This window comes from Xenopus laevis, chromosome 5L (genome assembly GCF_017654675.1).
Source record: "Xenopus laevis strain J_2021 chromosome 5L, Xenopus_laevis_v10.1, whole genome shotgun sequence".
In the NCBI taxonomy this organism is placed as follows: Eukaryota; Metazoa; Chordata; class Amphibia; order Anura; family Pipidae; genus Xenopus; species Xenopus laevis.
Window position 1 is genome coordinate 22,497,091 of NC_054379.1, and position 23,076 is coordinate 22,520,166.

The window sequence follows — 23,076 nt, forward strand, 5'->3', positions numbered from 1 at the left end:
CTGGGCGATGAACGACAGCGGTCCTAGGGGCGCCTGCTACAGTGTCGGACTGGGGGGCCCCACCTCCGAAACCCTGAGGGCTGCTGCCTCAGGGCCTCCAATTTCGGTAACATTCCTCTCCTCCCCTTCCTCTCCGTGTGCGCACGCACGGATTCGGCAAAAAAACTATGTGCGCTATTGCACTTGCGCACACGAGCAACGGGAGGTTGATGGAAGGGAGGCCCTGAGGCAGAACCCCTTAAGGGTTTCGGAGGTGGGGTCCTGAGACAGAATAAATCCAGGTTGCGGATCTGGGCTGGCGGGGCCCACTAGAGCCAGGGGCCCACCGGGTTTTTTCTGACCCTGGCCTGCTATGTAAATCTGGCCCTGGACACTTATCTTTTTTCTTCAAGGATCGCTCCATAACCCATCCTCAGGCCATTGCGTGCCGTGCCGTGCCCGCTCTACATCATAACCACAACCTGTTATGACACTGCCACGCCCTCTTTTTGTCACCGCCCCCCACTGGCCGGTAAGTGGGGTTTTTTTTATAAATGGTGGCAACCCTAACTGGGAGTCATAATAGTGTTGTGTAGTTGCATAAGCTGTGTCAAGTTTTATAAAGTTAATTACCTTTGAAGGATGTTAGAAGGCTGCAGCCTTGGGAATAGTGGAAGGAGATTGGAAAGCTAGTCTCTCTGTGTGTGTGAAATAAAGATGGTGAACTGATAACAGCCTGTCTGCATTACTGAGATATAACAAATAGGCCCTGGCATTCAAAGCACACAGAGGCCCAAACAGCTTTCCACCAGCCCACTAAATAGGGATTTTTTTATGGCATCTTAAAGCAGCCCCCTCTGGTATTTGCCAGAACCCACAGATTGCCAGTCCTGCTCTGAGGGAGATGACACCAGGCCCGGATTTCATAGGCAGCTGCTGGCACAGAGTTTCCTACATGTGTCCCCCATCTCTGTCCTCTCTGTACTAGTCAGTCTCCCCTTCAGATTAAATCAATGTCGGAGTGTGAAACACATTTCCTTCCCACAGGAATGTTCTTTCCCTCTCATCTAAATGAATATGTGGCCCCTTGTATAACAGTGCAGTAATGATTGCGCTACACGGGCCAATGAGAGCAGCCTATCAGTATGGATGGGGGATACACAGGGCCGCCATTATAAATCACGGGGCCCCATACAACAATTTTTGGGGCCCCACTCCAGATCCCACCCACTCCACACCACAGTAAAAAGACCACACAGACATCAGCGCAAATCAAAGTAACCCCCCCCCACACACACACACAAGTTATAAAAAGCTATTGTTAATCAGGGACCCCTGGAAAAAAAACTGTTGTGCCAGGGCCCCCCATAAAAGTTTTTTTTTAAAAAAAAACTTGGTGGTCAGGGCCCCCCTATAAGTTAAAAAAAATAATTGGTGACCAAGGCCCACCTTACAAGTTAAAAAAAAAATTGGGGCCCCAGAGAATATAATTAAAAAAAACATTGGTGGCAGGGGCCTATAGAATATTAAAATAATACATTGGTGGCCAGGGGATTAAAAAAAAATAATCTTCAACTTCGCCTCCTCTTGTGGCTTTGGGTCTTTTCGAAGTTTCAGGCATTCGGCTGTTCGGCTTTTTTAGCACTTCCATATTTCTGCTGTTCGGGACTTTGGACGGAGGCGGCACGGCTTTGGCACTGTCAAGGGGGGCCCGACTCTTTTAAAAAGTTCAGCACTGCCAGGCCCCCCTTCAGTCCCAGGCCCCATACACATGTACCCCAAGTGCCCCCCTGATGGCGGCCCTGGGGTACATACTCATACTCCTGCTTGGACAGAGGTATCGGCACTCCCCAGTATATCATTACTTGTGAGAAAAACTATACAGCCCTCTCTCATACTCATACTGATTTATTGTGTACCATTCAGGATAATAGGTTGGCAGTTTAAGGGGTTTTGTAGGGTGTGAACCCTTATGTCAAAGGGTTTTATCGCTTTGTGTATGAGTAAGTGCACAGGGACAGAGCATTAGAATAAAGAAAAAAGACCCCCAATATAGGACCTATACCTGAAGCACTTGCACCCATGAGATTTTGGTACAGGTTGCTCTTTGGGCTCTAAGGTGCAGAAGGCAGTGCTGTTGGTACAAGGTGACCCTGTACATAACCCCTGCATCTTGCTGGTACCCCTGCATATCTGAATGATGAGAATTGTAGGGGATGCTATACAGCACTAAGGCACACTGTTTATTCATAGGAAGGTGCGGATCCTTAAGTTCTTTTCTGGGAGCACCTTTGGGCACAAACCACAGGGCAGGGTGGGAAAACATGACACTTTCTGCACTTTTCACCCTGCCTTGAGTTTTACTGTGAGGTCCTCCAGCATTACTGATCCATATATCACAATCATTCTAAAATACAATAAGCCCTTAACAAGGGGCCCTAGGATGTACCTAGGATGTGGCAATAGAGGGGAGCAGGTTACTAACTCCCAGCCTGTTACCCCCCATCACCATTCTCCGGCTCTGCCTCGTGCTTGATAATGGCACAATCCTACAAGACAGAGGATTGCCATTTGTAGCTGGAATCCCTCAGTGATCATGATATTTGTTCAGATGCTCAGCTCGATAATGTGACTCACTGAATTCAGATCATTCAAGAACCAGGCCTGCAAAGCACAATGTGGGGGTGGGTGGTGCAAGGGCCTGAGATCAAAAAAACAAAGTATATATTTTTTAAATATTGCGATAATATGAACAGAATCCAACCTGGTGCTCAGTCCCCTGACCTGAGAATGGAGATTTATCCTGAGGTTAGATGATTGTTATCATTAATGGATTCTCTTTCTATTTATCTCCCAGTCTGTTAATCCTCTTGCTAACTGGTTACTAGGGTAAGTGGGACCATAGCAACCACAGCATCAGGGGTCCTTTCCCAACGGATTGGGATTAGCTGCAACAGGTGATCGCTTCCTCAGTCATATAAAAAAAAAGGCAGTAATTTCACATTAATCTTGATATTATCTTACTTCCTGGGGATACAGAACAGTCTACAGCAGTGATCCCCAACCAGAAGCTCGTGAGCAACATGTTGCTCCCCAAACCCTTGGATGTTGCTCCCAGTGGCCTCCAAGAAGGTGCTTATTTTTTAATTCCAGGCAAATTTTGATTGCGTGAAAAACAGATGTACCACTAAACAGAGCCTCATGTAGGCTGCCAGTTTATATAGGGGCTACCAATAGCCAATCACAGCCCTAATTTGGCTCCATCCAGGAGCATTTTACATGGTTGTGTTGCTCCCCAAGTCTTTTAACATCTAAATGTTGCTCACGGGTGAAAAAGGTTGGGGATCCCTGGTCTACAGAATAGATTTCCATGAACCCAAGAAACGCAGGGACCCTCCGTATTGGCTCACATTCACACGGTATATTACTTGTCCAGCTGAAATTTGATGGGAACGTTATTAATGGGGAAGAAGCAGAACCAATAGAGGAATATTTCATGGAAAAGGTGGAAGCCTGGAAACAAGATGAATTAGAAATGAAATGATACAGCGTAACAGGTTGAATCATTGGGAGCCGCTCCGAGTTCTGCCCGATCCTTCTTACGTCTTCCGCCATCGCACAAGTTAAAAGGAGAAATTGTCCCTAGATTTACTAAAGGGAAGAAGCAGCTGTGACTTTGTGATAAATATAAATTGATTTGAGCAGGAGCAGTGTTTGGGCCAAGGAAGAGATCTTTGTGCACCACCTGATTTGTCTCTAGAAACATCTGCAGAGTATTTTCCAAATTGCAGCTGCTTTTGTCACATGACATGGGTTTTTAATGATAATCTAAGAATGATGTTTTTTATGTGCCTTTAAGCAGAACGTCACTGTTGTTTGAATAATGAAATAAATTGTAGTTCTAAGCAACATTCCAAGCTGACTGTTAATATTCTCTGGTTGTGACTCCTGTAACTATGTAGCAGATTCACAAACCTAAAGGAGAATGGACTACATTGTTTTAAAAGTCAGAACCAGGACAGAAAGGGACAGACAGATGCAGTTTTTGGCACATTTATAAGTTACAGTGCTGCAGGTAGAGGTCACACCAAGCAAAGGGAGCTCCACAAATGCAATGGATTTAAATGCACATAACATAATTCATAACATAGGTTTTCTGAAGAGTTTACAATCTATGAACTGGAGATATAGAGAGTACAAAGAAGCTCATAGCCCCTGCCCCTTTAGTTTTAGTTTAGTTTAAACTACAGGTTCCACCTATCCAAACAGTCTCAGTATCTGCTGCAGTACTACAACTCCCAGCATACCCTCCCAACTGAAAGCTACTGGGGATTGTTGTTCTATATCAGCTAAAGGATTCCAGGTTCTAACACTGCCGATTTTGAATCATTTTCTCCCAGTTTCTCAGCAGTTAATATAATTTTATCTCCCACTCCCACAGTACCATATGTTGTTTATCAACGGCACATTACTGAGCATTAGTGATGTGCAATGTAACGTGCCCGCGTGAGTCTGTTCCTTCTCCTGCACACGTGAGAGTCACAGGGAATATACTTTTATCTTTTCCCTGCGAGCTATTATACCTGTCATCATATCACTCTTCATTTAATGGCCTTGTTTTATTTTCACTAGGGCACAGGTGGCTCAAGCCTTTTTCTGAATGATGTGGAACAGTGGGTTTCACATTTTTTGGGTTTTAAAATTACTTTATAGCGCTGTTTAGCTCACCCCAAATCTCACTAATCTAATTGGTTATCAGGCTGGGCCCCATTAGCTCATAACAAGGTTACAGAGATATAGAAACATTGGGGTAACAGTCACCCTGCTATAGTTCCAGGGGTACCCAGGGCACAAATAAGCACTCACCCCAAATCTACCCCTTACTGGCCTTCAGGCTGGGCCCACTTAGCTAATAACAAGGTTACAGATATATAGAAACATTGGGGTAACAGTCACCATGCTATATTTCCAGGGGTACCCAGGGTACAAATAAGTACTCACCCCAAATCTCACCCTAACTGGCCTTCACTCTGGGCCCCCTTAGCTCATAACAAGGTTACAGAGATATAGAAACATTGGGGTAACAGTCATCCTGCTATAGTTCCAGGGGTACCCAGGGCACAAATAAGCACTCACCCCAAATCTCCCCCTAACTGGCCTTCAGGCTGGGCCCCCTTAGCTCATAACAAGGTTACAGATATATAGAAACAATGGGGTAACAGTCACCCTGCTATAGTTCCAGGGGTACCCAGGGCACAAATAAGCACTCACCCCAAACTTAGACCCCGAACACACTATTTAATCCCCATAGAGGGGTCAGCCTGACAGTTTGGGAACCACCAGAAGCCACAGTTGAACTTGATGGATTTATGATTCCATTCAAGCCCATGTGGTGTAACTGCAGGAGACCTACCTCCCAATTTTCCCATTTTTCGCTGGACAGCCTCGATTTTGACCTGAGTTTCTGTTTGATCTCCTGCACTGAGGCCAGAAAAAAAGATACAAAGTTTCTGAAACAAGAGGCATTTTGGCAGAAAGGACAGAATATTTAGCACCTGCATTTATATACATGTGTAACTAATAAGATAAGATACAAACACAAGCTAAGGGCTATTCCACACGGGGAGATAGCGACGCGTTTGCGGTCGCGGCGACAAAGCGCCGCGACAGTCGCCGCGACCGGCGCAGGCGACAGTTTTGTATGGGCGCCTATGTAAAAACGCCTGTGCTAACCACACGAGGCGATGCGCTTTTCAACAGTCGCCTGAAAATGCCTCGCCAGGCTTTTTCAGGCGACTGTTGAAAAGCGCATCGCCTCGTGTGGTTTGCACAGGCGTTTTTACATAGGCGCCCATACAAAACTGTCGCCTGCGCCGGTCGCGGCGACTGTCGCGGCGCTTTGTCGCCGCGACCGCAAACGCGTCGCTATCTCCCCGTGTGGACTAGCCCTAAAGATACAAAGATACAATTGTAACTATTTAAGATAAGCAAGTCTCTCGGGAGAACAGAGACTTACAGTTTAAAGGGCAATTCACTTTTATTTCTATCCAAAAACATAGGCGAGAACCACCTCAGCTGAAGTTTAAAAGCAGGTCTTTAATTTTACATCTTAAAAAACTAAGGTGGTTTGGTGGTGTGCTGGCATATATTTTTGGATAGAGGTCACCTCTCACCCCAAGCTACGAGTTTGGGGTGATGCACCCGGACCATCAACATACTCCAGTGAGTGTTTCTTTTCCCAAAGTGACAGTTTGGGGTTTATACACCCGGGCTCATCGTAATCAGTTCTCTTTTATTTCTAAGACTGAGCAGCATTCTCTTTTTTCATTTGCAGTTCACCTTTATGTATAACAAATAAAACATGGCCCTAAAACCTCAGAAATGTATTCAGACTTTCCAGAACCTGCCAAATTTTGTAAAATGGACAATAACTGGTCACTAATTTGATTTAAACCAGGGGGCGCCCAACTCATCTTCCTCAGACAAACACATAAACAGACATATGGACGCCAGCACCGATGCACAGCGGCACGCACTCCTGTGTGATACAGAACTCATTAGGGATAAACAGATGATTTGCTATCAGAATATTTATTCTACGGACGATTCTGTTCCCTCCGTCGCACCATCTGCTCTGCACTGTACTTTCCATCAGCCGCTGATCAGTAGATCATTCTAAATATTTCCACGTCAGGCCACAAATAAAGGGCCTACGCTGAATAGAGACTGGGAAGATAGGGTTGGAGCTTCAGGACTAGAATGGGAAAGCTGGGGGGTCCCACACAAACCCTGTGGGGATCTCTTGTATCTTCAGATGGGACAGGGTTTATGAAGCACAGGGAGGTCAGGCTGACACACAGCACATCAAGAGCCATAGAGCCAAACTCGCTCCCTAAAATAGATTTTCCAAGAAAAGTCTTGTTGCCATCGGAGCTGAATTACTCCCGTCATGGAGAGAAAGAGAAGTAACGGTGACATCTGTGCTGATCTATTGAGCGCAGGAGGCACCCAACAACCTTCCTGAGGTGTCTGCTAAATGGACTGTGCTTAATCATTTCAGGGGGGAGCAGGTTTTAGGGGTTTTAGATGGAGGAGGCTGTTTCCCATGAAACCAACGGAGCAAGTAGTGAAGAGGAGGAGGCTAATTGCCCGACATCAGTGTTTCCTGGCACCGGTCAATGCACTGCTGTTTATTTATATACAATTACATGGGACATGATTGAGATTTTATGTTGCATCAAAATTCTCTGAATAAAAGATTCAAATTAAAGGGGAACAAAACAGTAAGAAAAACTCTTTTTAATGTACTCCCAGCCCAGAGGTTTCGCAGCTCTAATGTAATAACAGTAATGCTGCAGGCCTGCAACATCTTGGATCTTGTTAGGCATCCTTTGTGTGTCAGTGACACTGCACATGCTCAGTGAGCTCTGGGCTGCTGGGGAGAAGCTAAGCTTAGGGCTCAGGGGGAAATCATCAAGCAGAAAGTGAGATTCAGCTATAGAAGCTGATGCTACAGGGCTGATTATGAATCAATTCTGATGTGCACTGGTTTCTATGCTGCCATGTAATGTGAATCTGAATTATTTACTAATCGTACTTTACGTAGGGCAAGTTTCTCAACTCACCTCATTGGCGGAGCGCCCCTGGCTTCACTTTGCTGCCTGTTTCTGATAAATCAATAAATAAAGAAATTGTCAGTCCAAGAATAAGCCCTCTGTATAATGCGCTGCTCCTGATCCCAATGGCTGCACCGTAGGGAAGGGCTTTGTTTATACAGAGCTCATTAAAGGGGACCCGTCACCCCAAAAAAATATTCAAAATTCTATTTTATCACATAAGTCAAGCAAAATTAACTTTAATTACACTATATCAATTATTTGAATCTTGTTTCCTTCAGTCTGGGAATTCATAATTATAACAAGCAGGCAACAGCCATTTTGTGGACACTGTAATTAAGACAAGCCTTGTATCATCTCAGAATCTTGTTTGTGCATCAGAATGGGGGACCTGATGTCCATCCCCATGCCCTGGCTACACAATTAAATGGTTATGAGAACTGGGGAATGTGGGGAGAGCAGTGACATCTAGTAAGACAGTAATTGCTGAATGGAAAGTGAAAGTAATGGGCGTTTACAACAGCTATGAAGGCTTTAATAAAAAAAAAAGAAATTGGATTTCATGTTTAATTCAAAAAGGACTTTTATTATACAGATTTGTGTGTCTGGATGACAGGTCCACTTTAAACAAATGTCCCTTTTTCCATTTTTTCCATTAGTGCTTTATAAGGGCAGACAATAGGGCAAATGTGTAATTTTTTAAATTAAAATACATTGTAAACACAGGCCTTCTTTAGTACTCCGATGTTCAGGGGCATCGCTAGCATTGCGACCTCAACCCATCTATCTCCTCATTCATTGGGCAAGAATGCTAGTGTGCCTTTCAGAGCTTCTCCTCCGCTCCCTTCTAACTTGAACACAGTGGCGGAACTACTGGGGGAGCAGGGGGTGCGAGCTGGCCAGGGCCCGCACCCCCTCAGGGCCCCCCGGCAGCTCACGCACCACTGACAAATGCGGCCGAACAGAGGGGGCGGGGCCCGGCTGCGCGTCACGCACCAGGGCCCGCCCCCCTCTAGTGACGCTACTGCTTGAACACTCTGGAATGTACTTAACAGCATTGCTGCAAAGCAAGAAACAGAGACGAGACCCAGCTAAGAGAGAGAAATATGATCTGTATCTGCGGCTGCTCCTCAGCTATTTATATTCTCCCAGGCAATTCTATCAGCCAAAAGGTAATGAAAGAGAATAAAGGTCCTGTAATACACCAGCCTTGTTTATTCACAATCTGTTGTGGTTTGATGTCCTGCAGTTCATGTGCCAGAACCATCAGTGCAATGTACACAGTCATGTATACACACATCCACATATATCAAGTGTATACACACATATATTTCTTTGTACTTTTATTCACATCTAATGCCAAAGAGCTGTAATTATTATATTACTTATGAGACAGGGGACCAGGGAATGTGCATTGATCAATCCCCCCTTTTTTCTGTATGTTTGTAGTTAATGTGGCCAGATCAGTAGCACTTCCATTGTATTTAAATATATTTTCACTTAGCCTTGAAATGCTCCCACAACCCTCTTTTTTTGCAAGAAGAACCTTATGAACAACAAGAGGAAGAAACATTAGAAACATAACAATAAGAGATAGTAGATTTCCTCTAATTCCTCTAATATGGAAGGGGTTTATGAGAGCAGGTAAAAGGGTTAGGAAATATGAATAAACACCCTTTACAATGGTATTGGCCAATTTCCCTATCCCTTCCTGGCCATGGGAAAGAGAGCAGCCCAGGAGGATGTAAAGTCGCCATCAGAAAAAACGGCCATAAGAAAAAAAGGCCAATTGACTTTAATGCATTGGCACAAAAAAGTCACCATAAGAAAAAACGCCCATTGACTTTAATGCATTTGGAGCCAGAAAAATTGTTGCATGCCAAAAATGTTGACACCCATTGACTTCAATGCGTTTCACAAATTTTTTGGGACAGATTCGCTCATCACTATTGATAAGTACTCAAGGTGACTGGATTCACTCAACCTTTTCCTACTGTGGGAAAGAGAGCAGCTCACAATCTGGAAGAACAGAGTATTAGAGCTCTGTAACAGGGTGGATTGGATTCACATATCCTTTCCAGCCATGGGAAAGAGAGCAACCCAGGAACAGGAACTACAGAGAATCAGCACTCTGTTCCTAGATAAGTGAAGATTCAGAATTCTACTTCTGGGAGGTGATTGGATCCAATAATTCTGGGGGGGGTCCTGTTTGACATGAGGAAGAGAAGCAGCCCAGGAGCAGGAGGACGTACAGAGAATCAGATCTCTGTTCCTGGACAGAAATTGGATTCGCTAATTCTGGGGGATCCTGTTTGACCATGGGAAGGAGAGCAGCCCAGGAGCAAGAAGTACAGAGAATAAGAGCTCTGTTTCTAGGTAAGTACTGGGGAGACTGGATAAACTTATTCACTTTACTAGGGGGGAGTAAAGAGAATCTACACTCAATAGGCCAGTTCTACTTCTGGGAGGAGACTGGGATACCTAATTCTGGGGGGGCGGTGTTGTTTCACATGGGACAGAGAGCAGCCTGGGATCAGAAAGTACAGAAAATCAGAGCTCTGTTCACTGTAAGTACTGGAGGAGACTTTGGCTTTGCTTACCCAAGCAGAGATTTGGTGTGGTGCTAAAGATAATGACCTAAGTCCTTAATAAAAGGAGAATTAAGGCAATAGGCTAGAAATGTTGTACATTATGTTTTGGGTTTCTGTACCAGCCCAAGGCAACCACAGCCCTTTACCAGTAAAGATCTCTGTCCCCAAAGATGCCCCAGTAGCTCCCCATCTTCTTTCCAACTGAATCACTGTACATACTCTGTGCTGCTGTCACTTACTGAGCTTAGGGAAGATACTGAATATATATCATATAGGGATGCCACTTTTAGCCCGGTCTCCACCGGGCAGGGGGCAGGGCTGTGACATGGAGGGGCAGGCTGTAATGCATAAGGGACGGGGCCCAGACATGGAGGGGAAGGGATGTTACATCAGGGGTGGGGCTATTTTTGTGACCACACCCCCTAATTACCATGTTCAGTTTACAAAATTTGGCAGGTTATGAAAGTTTGAACATATTTGTGTTTTTTTTAGTTATTACAGTTTTGCTAATGAAGGTGAATTGCCCTTTAAGCTGTGAGTCTAACTTTTCCCAAGGGACCTGTTATCTTATATTGTTACAATTACTTATTTGCTCATCTCAAAATTGTTACAAGAGTATCTTGTCTGCTGCTGTGGCTGTTCTGGGCTCTCTGCCAAAAGCCAATTAAGTTAGTAACATTGTTTCTTTTTCTGCCTGTTCAGGGACTTTCCAGTACAAACGCGGGCTGTGGGTTGAGCTGTCAAAAGAGGGACTGTAACTCTAAAAACGGGACAGTTGGGAGGTATGCAAAATCCAATATGAGAAACTCTGATTTTAAACTCCTAATTTTAATGTACTGAATAATTACTACTATAGAGATGCTGTACCTTTAGGTTGGTTTAATATGTTCAGTATATAAAATATGGCATTTCTAGTCATGTTCATTTTTAGGGTTAAGTTTTCCTTTAAGCCTGTTATCACTGCGGTGTGGGTACAAGAAGGGAACAGGACTGGTTTGGAGAGTGCTGGTACCAAACAAATGTCAATGTTTCTGTAAATCTCATCTCTACCATTTGTTGTTTTTCCATGTAATGATGATGAACTCAGCCCAAAGCATATTATTAAATGAGCTGAAATCTGGGCGGCAGTAAATCACATTGAAATGAGTTGCACATAATTCCTCCCGAGCCGTAAACAACATCAACATCATATATCCCATATGGTGTCTCAATGCGCGTGATTTACTATCAGCATAACGCACGCAGAGCAAATGGGAACCCACCCTGATATGCTGAAGGCAATGATCATACAAAAGCCTGCTGCAGACTGTACCGAAGCTGCAATGTGACACCACCATAATAATCATGAGTACAGCAAGCAAAATGGTTTGCAAGTGTCACAATTCTACAAATGCAGGTGATTTATGGTTGGCCCACCCATCCCCATAAATGTACTGCTACAGAAATTCATTGCATTGGAAGCATTAGATAAGGGAAAGTGTTGGAAGGGTTACTGTCTGCTCTGCTAGATACTAGATACGTGTCTAATATATAGGGTATTTATGTTTTTTTATTAAAGGAGACATTTTGTGTAAAAAATAAGAATGTAACAGTGCATTATACTCATTTAGATATAGAAGAATTGTGCTTAAAAAAGTCATGTTTCAGGCTGATTTATTAAATATTTCTGCAAAAACCCTAATACTCCCTCCCTTCTCTTCCACTTCCTGCTCCCTGAATTCCCAGGCTGTGCAGGGGAGCCGGCGGCACTCAGCTCACTGCACTGTAGGACAGGAACCAATCAGCAGCTAGCAGGACCTGATAGGGAACTGAAGCCTGCCTTTGCATTTGTGCCTGCATGGCTGTGATTGGCTGTCGTCCTCCTACTGTGTCTCTGGCAGGAACCGTTAGGACACGCCCACCCCTCATTTGAAACAGGGACCAGAGAACATCTATAGGGAGCTCTAATAAAGGGGCTATTTTTAAAGATAATATTAATTTTTAGCACCGTCTCAAAGCAACACCATATATTACTTATAATTGCCTACAAAATTAGGGTTTTTTTCATTTATCCTATTTGTCTCCTTTAAAAACTTTACAACAAGATATGAACGTAATTTAGACTAACATTACAATAACATTACACTCATACAGAACCAAACCCTCCCCCCCAATCCACTGGCCAAATATATAGGGACAGAAACAAGGGGAAAGTGTTGGAAGGGTTACTGCCTGCTCTGCTCTCATTTCCCTACAGAAATAGGGATTGGTAGCATTAGATAGATACCTAATATATAAAGACGCAGAAAAGTGGAAGGTTTGGAAGGGTTACTGTCTTCTCTGCTCTCATTTCCCTACATCAGCGGTGCCCAAAAGGTACATCAGGATCTACCAGTAGACCTTTAGCTGGTGATCAATCACCCTCCTGTTTCATGTTTTTCATTCAGATATTTATTATGTTAATAGTGTTGTTAAAGGGATCCTGTCATCAGAAAACATGTTTTTTTCAAAACGCATCAGTTAATAGTGCTACTCCAGCAGAATTCTGCACTGAAATCCATTTCTCAAAAGAGCAAACAGATTTTTTTATATTCAATTTTGAAATCTGACATGGGGCTAGACATTTTGTCAATTTCCCAGCTGCCCCTGGTCATGCGACTTGTGCCTGCACTTTAGGAGACAAATGCTTTCTGGCAGGCTGCTGTTTTTCCTTCTCAATGTAACTGAATGTGTCTCAGTCGGACATGGGTTTTTACTATTGAGTGTTGTTCTTAGATCTACCAGGCAGCTGTTATCTTGTGTTAGGGAGCTGCTATCTGGTTACCTTCCCATTGTTCTGTTGTTTGGCTGCTGGGGGGAAAGGGAGGGGGTGATATCACTCCAACTTGCAGTACAGCAGTAAAGAGTGATTGAAGTTTATCAGAGCACAAGTCACATGACTTGGGGCAGCTGGGAAATTGACAATATGTCTAGCCCCATGTCCCTTTAAATAAAGCAATACACATTTTATCATAAATCAATATTTAAGTAATATTTTCCATGAAACAGAATGCTAACAATGCTTTTATGGATGTAGATCATAATGGGACAACAACATGACTAAAAGTAGACCTCCTATTAGTAAAGTATGGGCCCTCCTGCCCTACAGAAATAGGGATTGGTAGCACTAGAGCTAAAGTGCCTGAATAAAAAAAAGACAATAGTGCCAGTGCCATACACTTAAATTATATCTATTTGAATATTCCACTGAAATTATTTCCATTTCTCATAAAAATGATCCCTGTTAAGTATTTAAATGCTTTGTGGTCTGCCTTGGGAAAAACGTTTACATCACTGGGTCTCTTACAAGGGCTATTGATCACTGGTGCAGGAGGAATGAGCTGATATTGACCCTTCTATTATGTGACTTCAGCTTGAAAATCAGTCCATCGTTTATGCATGTCCGTTAATACTAGCTCCCTCTAGAGGTACAGCCTGAGAAATGCATGCAGGGGTAATCTTGTAAATGAATGACTGTGTATGTAAATGGAATGTAAGGACATATATTAGGGCTCATATGCCTACAATATCATTTGGGATTTTTTCTTCTCCTGAGGCGGCTTCATGTAGAGGGGTTTCTAATTCCTTTGGATGGAGGAGAAGTTAGAATTTACTTGTAGGACATGAGTCTTATTTCAGCCACAGCTGCTATTTCACTATATGGGTGTTGGTTAGAAGTCAGAAATGACAGTGATTTTGAGATGGGGTTGGACACTCGCTGCTGACGCTGCCAATGGAAAAATGGTCTTTCTCTCTATTAACCATAAAGTAAAATTAAAACATTTTTGGGGTAGGGCAGCGTTAGTCAGAATCAGCAGTGTCAGACTCAGCACTTGGAATCTCTTCTTATCTTACTGCCTGGAATTGAGCTGCTGCCAATAAAGAAAGGATTTATACGACTGGAGGAAAATTGGCTTTTTTACATCAACAATGAAATATAATGATATGCGCAGAGCAACTGGAATATCAGCAGTGGTTGGTTGGAGGGGGGGGGCTGAAATTGCCCCAACCATGGGAGTAAAAAAGCTGGTAAAATAGTCAATATTCCACATCAGCTGTAATAGCCAGCAGCTACACTCAATAGGCCAGTTCTTGTAGGCTGAAGGGATGTACATGGAATGCATAATGAAATTAGGGATGCACCGAATCCACTATTTTGGATTCGGCCAAACCTCTGAATCCTTCGAGAAAGATTCGGCCGAATACGGAACCGAATCCAAATCCAAATTTGTATATGCAAATTAAGGATGGGAAGGGGAAACATTTTTTACTTCCTTGTTTTGTGACAAAAATTCACGTGATTTCTCTCCCCATCCCTAATTTGTATATGCAAATTAGGATTCGGATTCGGTTCGGGCGGGCAGATAGATTCGGCTGAATCAGAATCCTGCTGAAAAAGGCCAAATCCTGACGAATCCCGAACCGAATCCTGGATTCGGTGCATCCCTAAATAAAATAGATGTTGCATTAGCTACACTCAATAGGCCAGTTCTTGTAGGCTGGAGGGATGGACATGGAGCGCATAATAAAATAGATGTTGCATTAGCTACACTCAGTAGGCCATTTCTCTATAGGCTGATCTTTGGCAGGTAAGAATATGTCGGGTTTCCAATACTATTTATTCCTCATTCTCACTGGGTTTATAGTTCTCTATTATTGTTATTTTGTCTGTTTCTTTCTGCCGTCTGGGTCTGACTCTTGATATAATGTTCTTTTCTCTGATCATGAAGTAGCTTTTTTTTGTACTTTGTTAACAAAGTCATAGCCAGAAGTGCAAAAATAATAACTAGGAATAAATGGAATCAATGTATATTGGGAAGTTGCTCAGAATTGCATTTTCATTAGATTCACTTTAACCCGCTCACTGCCACAGGTAACTACAACCAACTGAATTTACCTACGCCTTGCAATTTTGCAGGAGGCGGGGGGGTAGTTCTGGATTAATGATGTACCCCAGTTCAGGCTGCACCTCCTTACAGTAAGTAATCTGTAGGCAAATGAAAATCAATGTTTTGTCTGGGGCAAAACACTATTAAGAGGGCCTGGAAGATGGAGGGGGGAACACCGAAGGTGGGGGGGCAAGGGACCGTATGTAAATACAGACACACAGAGCAGGAATGTTCTTATGTTTTTCTCTATTTACTGTGCAAGAAGTTCAAGGCCACTCCAATTAAGAAAGGGGGGATATTTTCCCTTTGACCCCTAATACAAATGGTGCCTTTGTGCCCAGTGTCTGTAGGATAAAGGGAGAATCCCGGGGGGCTTAGCTGCGAGTTTCCGGACAGGCGAGGGCAAAGCTTGTATCCCACTCAGCTTTGTTTCCATTCAGTTCAGTGCCCTCTCTGCCAAAATAGAGATTTCTAAAGAACACGTCCTGGTAACAACCCCTGAACTCCATAGACCACCCATGTGGCTTCTTCTCCTTTGCGCCCTCACTGATACCAACTACCATCAGCACAAGCAAATACCACTGCCAACACTCCAGTTGCTAAACGACAGCTTAAAGCATTACAATCAATGCAGTCTGAGGTATGTACGGAAATTATCTACCAACTGTTAAAAAAATACAAAATCTCCTTTCTACCCCACGTGCCAGTGATGTTGGGGACCCTTTACAAATTCTCTCCCCTTACTTTAAAAATGTACCTGTCTGCTCCATGGGAATATCGAATCCCCATAGTGTGACAGTCCTTACCCGGTCTTCTTAATCTTGGGTCCCCAGATGCAGAGAAACTACAACTCCCAGAATGCACCGATTCTTGATTATATTGTAAAAGGATACTTGTGCTCAGTGGGTGCTTAGATGGTGCCTCATACCCCTTTCTTTTCTCCTCAGCAGCACAGAAACTGTTAAAGGTGAAAATAAGAGGTCCCTTATCTCTTCCATTTATCTGGGGACACGGGGGCTGCCAATGGTCCAAGGTAAAAGGCTGGTGTGTCTAGAGCAGTGTTTTATAATCTGTTGGTTTGGCCCTAATGGGGGACCCAGAGCAAGTGGTTGGTGGGCCCTGCCTAAAAGCCTTATAGAGAATTGCAAAAATTGCTTTGGCAGTTCTAGCAATTTTTCTAGCAATTTTTTTTTTAATTTAGTTTTTATTTATAACTAAGGGGCCCTGATTAGGGATGGGCAAATCTGTGCAGTTTTGCTTCCCCTGAAAAATTCAAGAAATGGGATCTGCAGCTGCGCTAACCGTCTGACTGTCTATATGGCCCAATGCAAAATATTGTGGGGGGGGGGGGAGGTTGTAGGGTCTTAGATGCTGGAGGGAAGCTGCTCTGCTCTTTCCAGGTGGAAGAGCCCACTGCCCTGTGCGGGGCACCATCCCTGGCTGAAAAATCCCATGTAAAGCCTTTATATAGTGATCATATCCCCCTTAACTTCTCACGTGTACCCAATCCCAACTTGGCCAGCCTTTCCCCATAACTGATCCCTTCCATTCCCTTTATCAGTTTAGTTGCTCTTCTCTGTACTTTCTCTATATCATTACTGTCCCTTATATATATTTATTTATTCATATATATTCATCATATCCCCCTTAACTGTCTGTTCTCCAGTGTAACCAATCCCATCTTAGCCAGTCTTTCCCCATAACTGAGCCCTTCCATTCCCTTTATCAGCTTCGTTGCTCTTCTCTGTACTTTCTCTATTTCATTACTGTCCCTTATATATTTATAAATAGTGATCATATCCCCCTTAACTGCCTCTACTCCAGTGTAACCAATCCCAACTTGGCTGGTCTTTCCCCATAACCAAGCCCTTCCATCCCCTTTATCAACTAAGTCGCTCTTCTCTGTACTTTCTCTATTTCAATACTGCCCCTTATTTATTTATATATATTCATCATATCCCCCTTAACTGTCTCTTCTCCAGTGTAACCAATCCCGACTCGGCCAGTCTTTCCCCATAACTGATCCCTTCCATTCCCTTTACCAACTTAGTCACTCTTCTCTGTACTTTATTTCATTACTGCCCATATCCCCATTCATCCCCCTTAGTGGCTCTTCTCTGTACTTTCTCTGTATCATTAATATCCCATTTGAGCACTGGAGCCCAAAAGTGCACGGCTTATTCTAGATGGGATATTAGTAAGGTGGGGAAGAATGGCCCTCTCCTGCCGTGAATCTATGCCCCTTTTAATACAGCTCAAAACCTGGTGCTTCTGACTGGCATTTTTCCCCACACACACAGTTGTTTTTGGTGCTTGCATATTCAAATTACTATTGGGAAACAGCTCGGGATTCTGTGCATCAACAATGAATATCATCTGCCACTTAGCTGCCCAGATTGCCCTGCAAGGATGCCACATTGTGGGTGGAATTGATTGTCACTGATACAATACTTACAATGCCTTCCCACAAGTTATAGACAAACATATTAATGTCAGGAGTAACTGAACTACAATTCCCATTATCCTCTCATAGGATGCTGCACATTGCACTTCAGGCTATACAGTATATTACATATGAGATATGAGCCATGTGCTGTGTCTGAGAGCAGCACAAAGTGTCAGTTATTATACATGTAGCTGCGTTGTGCTTCACGGACTGAGCAGCGAGAAAGGGAACAGGTTATTCACTGATCAAAGACACATGCAGCTTTCAGCAGCAATTCAGCTTTTCATTTATCCATTAGATTCATATATTTATATATAATAAGCAGAATTCCGTAGGTTGCACAGATCCGCCCCCGCACAGCTTAAGATGATTACAATATTTTTGGGTTTTATATTTGGAATTTAAATAAATAAAAAGAGTTTCTTTCTATGTTCTGCGCCGAGGGGAACGTATATTTCCCAGTAATGAGTAATTGCCCCTGTACAGCGGACAAAGTGACTCCTGAGGGGCGATTTAACCATTTCACTGCCGCTGCATTCAACATATGGCGCTTGTAGGAAAAGGGAGGTTTATAAATAGATTAGTCTGAGGGGGACATTGTGAACCCAGCATAGTATATTCTCCCCTGCCAAACTGTCTGCAGAAGGGACATCCCAGCTATTTATTTTAAACTACACTTCCCAGCAGCCCCCTAAAGGAATTGAAAGAAGCTGCAGGTTTGAATAACAACAGCAGGGCCCTGAACTTTAACACCCTTGGCCTGCAGCTTGGATGTAGCACATATTTAGTTGCATATAGATTGTTTATGAGTGTGTTTTATGGAATGAGGTTCCCTCAAGGTACCTACTGGGACCCTCTGCCAGACACAAGAAGGTCCATAACACAGGCAACAGGGACGGACCATAAAAGTTTTGTTAGCCTCAAACTAGAGCTGCACTGGAGTAACCATAACCTACACCAAATATCTTCACTTAACACCGATACTCCAGTTACCCTTCATTTACCAATCCACTTGCCCCAGTGTCAGATTGGGGTGATTTCCAAACAATACGGCAAATCACACAAGGTGCCTGCGGAACGACAATGGAATTACAAAGAGAGCAAAAATGCCACATTCAAGAAACTGCAGTGACCCTGTGAAAATTATTTTTTTTAAAAAAAAAAAGGTTATTCTATTAACCTTCCTTACTCCAACGTTACTTTTCTCCACCTGTGGGGTTAACTCTTTATTGCCTGAGTCGCTGAATCCAGCCTAATACCCCCCTGTACTCCCAGATGTACTGAAACACATGGGTAGTAGCTGAACTAGCAAGGAAAACAGTTTAGTAACTGCGGGGTTAGTACATTAACCCCTCCCTTGCCTGGAGCCAACCCCTTAGAAGGAAGCTTGACCTGTCTATAAAGAATGTCAACGCTCTTGCACCGCGTGGATTGATGGGGTGCTGCAGATCTGGAAATATGGATATCAGTAGCAACATGCCACGTCCAACTTTTATTATAATAAAACTCCCAGCATCTCAGCTGTATTGGGTTTTGCTGGAAGTTGTGCTTCATTCGAAACTGTACGGCTGCAGACTGGATTGCATATGATCACCCATTGCGGAATGTATGAATTACCTATCAAGATTATAATGAAACAAGTGTGGAGGGGGTTTAATTGAATTAGATTGTAAGCTCTTAGGGCCAGGGATGTTCCTTCTTAGAAAAAATGTCTTAACTAATTATCAATTTCTCTCTCTTTATATATATATATATATATATATATATATATATATATATATCTCTATATATCTATATATCTATATATATATATATATAAAGAGAAAGAGTGAGAACAGTGGGTTAACTGTTTAACTGCCACCTTTCTTTGCTGTGGCCACTGTGTCTGTAAAGTTCTATGTACAAATGCAGCGATGTAAATTCCCATCTATTTCCTCTAACATGGGATATATGTCGAGGGTCTCTGGAGAGGGAGTCTTATTAGCGGGTCTTTATAACATTATAGCTGATAAGGAATGGGATGTGATCAATTATATTGTGGGATCCGTTATAGGGGTTCTCATTCATTTGGGGTCTTCCAATTGATCCATGAAATTGAGGTTATGTCCCTATGGTTTGGGCATATGGCATATTCTGGGGTGCACAGAAGTAAATGGAGAGTCTATGGGGATTGGAATTCAGAGGGAGGTAATGAGGGATCTCATGTGACATCTTTAATTATTTGGACCCTCAGTTCATTCAGCCCCCCAGACCCAGGACCCGTGCTCTTACCATACACTCCTTGTCCCCGGCTGCTCCTTGGGATCAGAGAGAGGAGGAAAAGCCACAAAATCTCCATCCTTCAGCTCCGCTCCTGCATCCCCAGTCCGGCCTGGATCCAGCCCCAAAGCCCGGGGTGTTAGAGGCTTATTAGACCCGCAGCTCCTTCCTCAGCTTCACCGGAGAAATGGGGTGCGCCGGTTCCCCCCCACCCAAACCAGCTCCAAGGAATGGGCGCGTCTTCCCTCCCCCAGAAATCAGTTCCACTAAAAAGGGTGCGCGGCGGCGGGTCCCCCTGAGTTTAGCTCCAGAGAAGGGGAAGCGCCGAATTTATCTCCGAGACGGGGTTGCGCTGATGTTGATCCGTCCGCTAAATTCAGGGAAAGGGGTACCAGGATCGGTCTCCCCCTTGGCAGCGGTTGCACTTGATCTCGCCCACTATAAAGCTTCTCCTGTCCCCTCACTCTGCTCCTCTGCTCCCAGCGCTGACTCAGACACAGCGATCGGCCGAAGTGACGGCAACTTGTTCTCTCCTCGCGTCTAATGAGCCGGGGGGCTGCAGCCTGAGTGTGTGGGGGGAATGGGTGGGGGCTGCTGATTCCCTCCCTCCCTCCCAACTCTTCACTCCTCTACAGCAGCACGACACTTCCAGACATGGGGAGAAGCTTCATTACAATCCAGACCCCCCAAATAATCCTTAATGGTTCCTCCCGACTGCAGTAACAACTCCCAGGGACCCTTCCCAGCCCCAATGCACTAAATGTCCCTCCCGACTGGAGACTTCGCTCAACTCCAAGTAGCGAGAGCTGAAAGGGTTAAACGAGGCGACTCCCGCCCCCTGAGCCCACACTCTACTCCAGATGTTCCGCTGAACAAGTTGTGCAGTCGGGGGCGACTCTTCCAATCTGATCGCACGATCTCTACGGGTCCCGCAGTGGCTCAGTTGTGCCCTTTTCTCCAAATTCCCGGTTGAAGAGCCGATTGTGCAGAGTCCCTTGGCAGCCAGAGATAAATTCTCCTCCCAGCGATGCAGAGGGGTCGGGGGCGGCAGGAGTTACGATGCTCAGGAGTTGGGGTGCACTTGGCTAACAGGATGAACCCCCTTTCCTTCTTTATGGATGTCTCGGTGGGGGCACGTCCAATTTCCTTGTTTTTGGGGAGCTGGGGGGCAGCACGTGTTATTCCCTTCCCTTCAGACGCTCAGGGGTCGGGTAGCAAGAGTTATCTCTCATTTTCTTCTTCTTAACAGATGCTTTCGGGTGGCAGTTTTCTCAGCCTTCCTAATGCTCTGCCACCTGTTGTCTCCTCCTTTCTGGGCTGGGGTAACAAAGTGGGTAACAAAGTGGAGTAACAAGAGCTATTGCCTTCGCTGCGCTCCAGAGGCTCAGTAACTTGTGCAGTCTCCTTCCCTTCTCCCTGCTCTCCCTCTCCCGTTTCATTCCCCTCCAGTTTATATGAAAATGCAGAGAACCAATTAAATGATCTCAGCTGAGGGAGGACCCAGCCTCCTGCCCAAATCCCCTGCCTCCCCCAGGACCAATTAGAAAGATTCCAAGACTGGCATTGGAAGAGAAGCGGCTCTTTGCCTTCTCTCCTCCCCTTTCCCATGCTTTGCATCTCCCTTCCCCTTATTATGTGACAGCTGCGGGGAGATGTGACAGTCACAGATACATCCATCCTCAGGACACTGGGCGCAAGGTCGGATAGAGGGATGGGTGGCACCGCTTGACTGCTGGCAGCACCAGGGACAGTCACCCAATGGGGGGAGGCGTTTGGCACCTCTGATGTGTCTGATGGCAGAGGGTAGAGAAGTGCAGAGTCACCCGGGGAGAGGATGGAATTTGTCTCATACTGGATGATCAGGGGAGAGACCCTAGTGGAAAAGCGACCACTCACTTTGCTTAAGTGCCCATGTGCTGACACTCATTATTCCTAAATTTCCCAGTCCTTGATGCAATTGTTGTCCAGGCAAGGTGGGTGATGGCTAAGGGAGGATAATGCTGTGTGTGTGTCGGGGAAGAGGTGGGCAGCTGAGTGTGTGGGTAAGTTCTTTTTGTATGTGCAGTTGTGCTGTGGGAGTTTTATGTGTAAATGTTTGTGTGTCTTATGTGCTCAGCCTGCCTATAACTGTGTTGTGTGTAATGTGTGTGTACATTTGTATATTTTTATATACATAGAATGTGTGTGTCTGTGTAGGTGAATGTGTGTCTGTTCCACTATGTGTTTGTCTGTGTCTGTGTCAGAGTGTGTGTGTCTGAGTGTCAGTATGTGTGTGTCTGTATGTGAGTGTCAGTATGTGTGTGTCTGTATGTGAGTGTCAGTATGTGTGTGTCTGTGTGAGTGTCAGTATGTGTGTGTTTGTGTGAGTGTCAGTATGTGTGTGTTTGTGTGTGAGTCTCAGTATGTGTGTGTCTGTGTGTGTGTCAGTCTGTGTGTGAGACAAATACAAGAGTCCTCTGCACTCAACCCATTATCAATATTTTTAAGACATTGAGACATTTGTGCATACTGCTACTGAAAATGCCTGTCTGTGTGTGTGTCAGTATGTGTGTGTCTGTGTGAGTGTGTCTGTGTGTGTCTGTATGTGTCTGTGTGAGTGTTAGAGGGAGAATAAGAGAGAGAGGTGGTGTCTACATATACTGTATTAGCGATGTGTCTGGTTCCATCTGTTTCTGTGTATGTGTGTATTTATTTATTTGTCTGAATATCTGTGTGGGGGTAAGTGTGTGAATCTATATCTGTGTGTGTGTGGGGGGGGGCAGATTTTGTATAAACCTATGTGTGTATCAGTATAGGAGTGTGTATGACTGTTTTTATATTTGGGTGTGTATCTGTTTGGGTGGGTGAGTGCATATGTCTGGCTGGCTGTGTTGTCTGCACTGTGAGTTTTTTTTGTCTGTAACCATGTACAGTATATTGTGTGTGTGTGTGTGTGGTTAAGAAGATTGTTGACTTTTTTGTGATTATGATTCTGTGTGTCTATAATACTATAAGGCAACGAACTTGTATGTGACACAGGTTACATGTGTGTCTGTCACTGTGTGATTGTGTGTGTCTGTTCCAGACTATGTGAATGTGTTCATGTCAGTATGGTGTGTGAGTCTGAGCTGTAGCAGTTAATGCCCCCCCAACAGACCCGGCTGCAACATTGCAACAAATCCAGTGGGACAGAGAACGTGATGATTCTTCCTTTGCCTTTACGGCTCCTAGTGGAACATCAGGCTGCACATTTATCTATGTGCCTGGTACAATCTTTCTCAGGTGTAACATCAGGGTAT

At 44.3% G+C, this 23,076-nt stretch overlaps 1 protein-coding gene across 1 annotated transcript in view; it reads right to left on the minus strand.

Moving 5' to 3' along the window:
- The window catches only part of LOC108716517 (MAM domain-containing glycosylphosphatidylinositol anchor protein 1), a 195,216-nt gene extending 173,984 nt beyond the window's left edge, over nucleotides 1–21,232 (minus strand). The window contains exon 1 of the mRNA XM_018262706.2: nucleotides 19,811–21,232. Within this exon, the coding sequence (XP_018118195.1) occupies nucleotides 19,811–19,877 (67 nt within the window). The 5' untranslated portion in view covers nucleotides 19,878–21,232. The remainder of the gene's footprint in view (nucleotides 1–19,810) is intronic.
- Nucleotides 21,233–23,076: the final 1,844 nt, after the last annotated feature.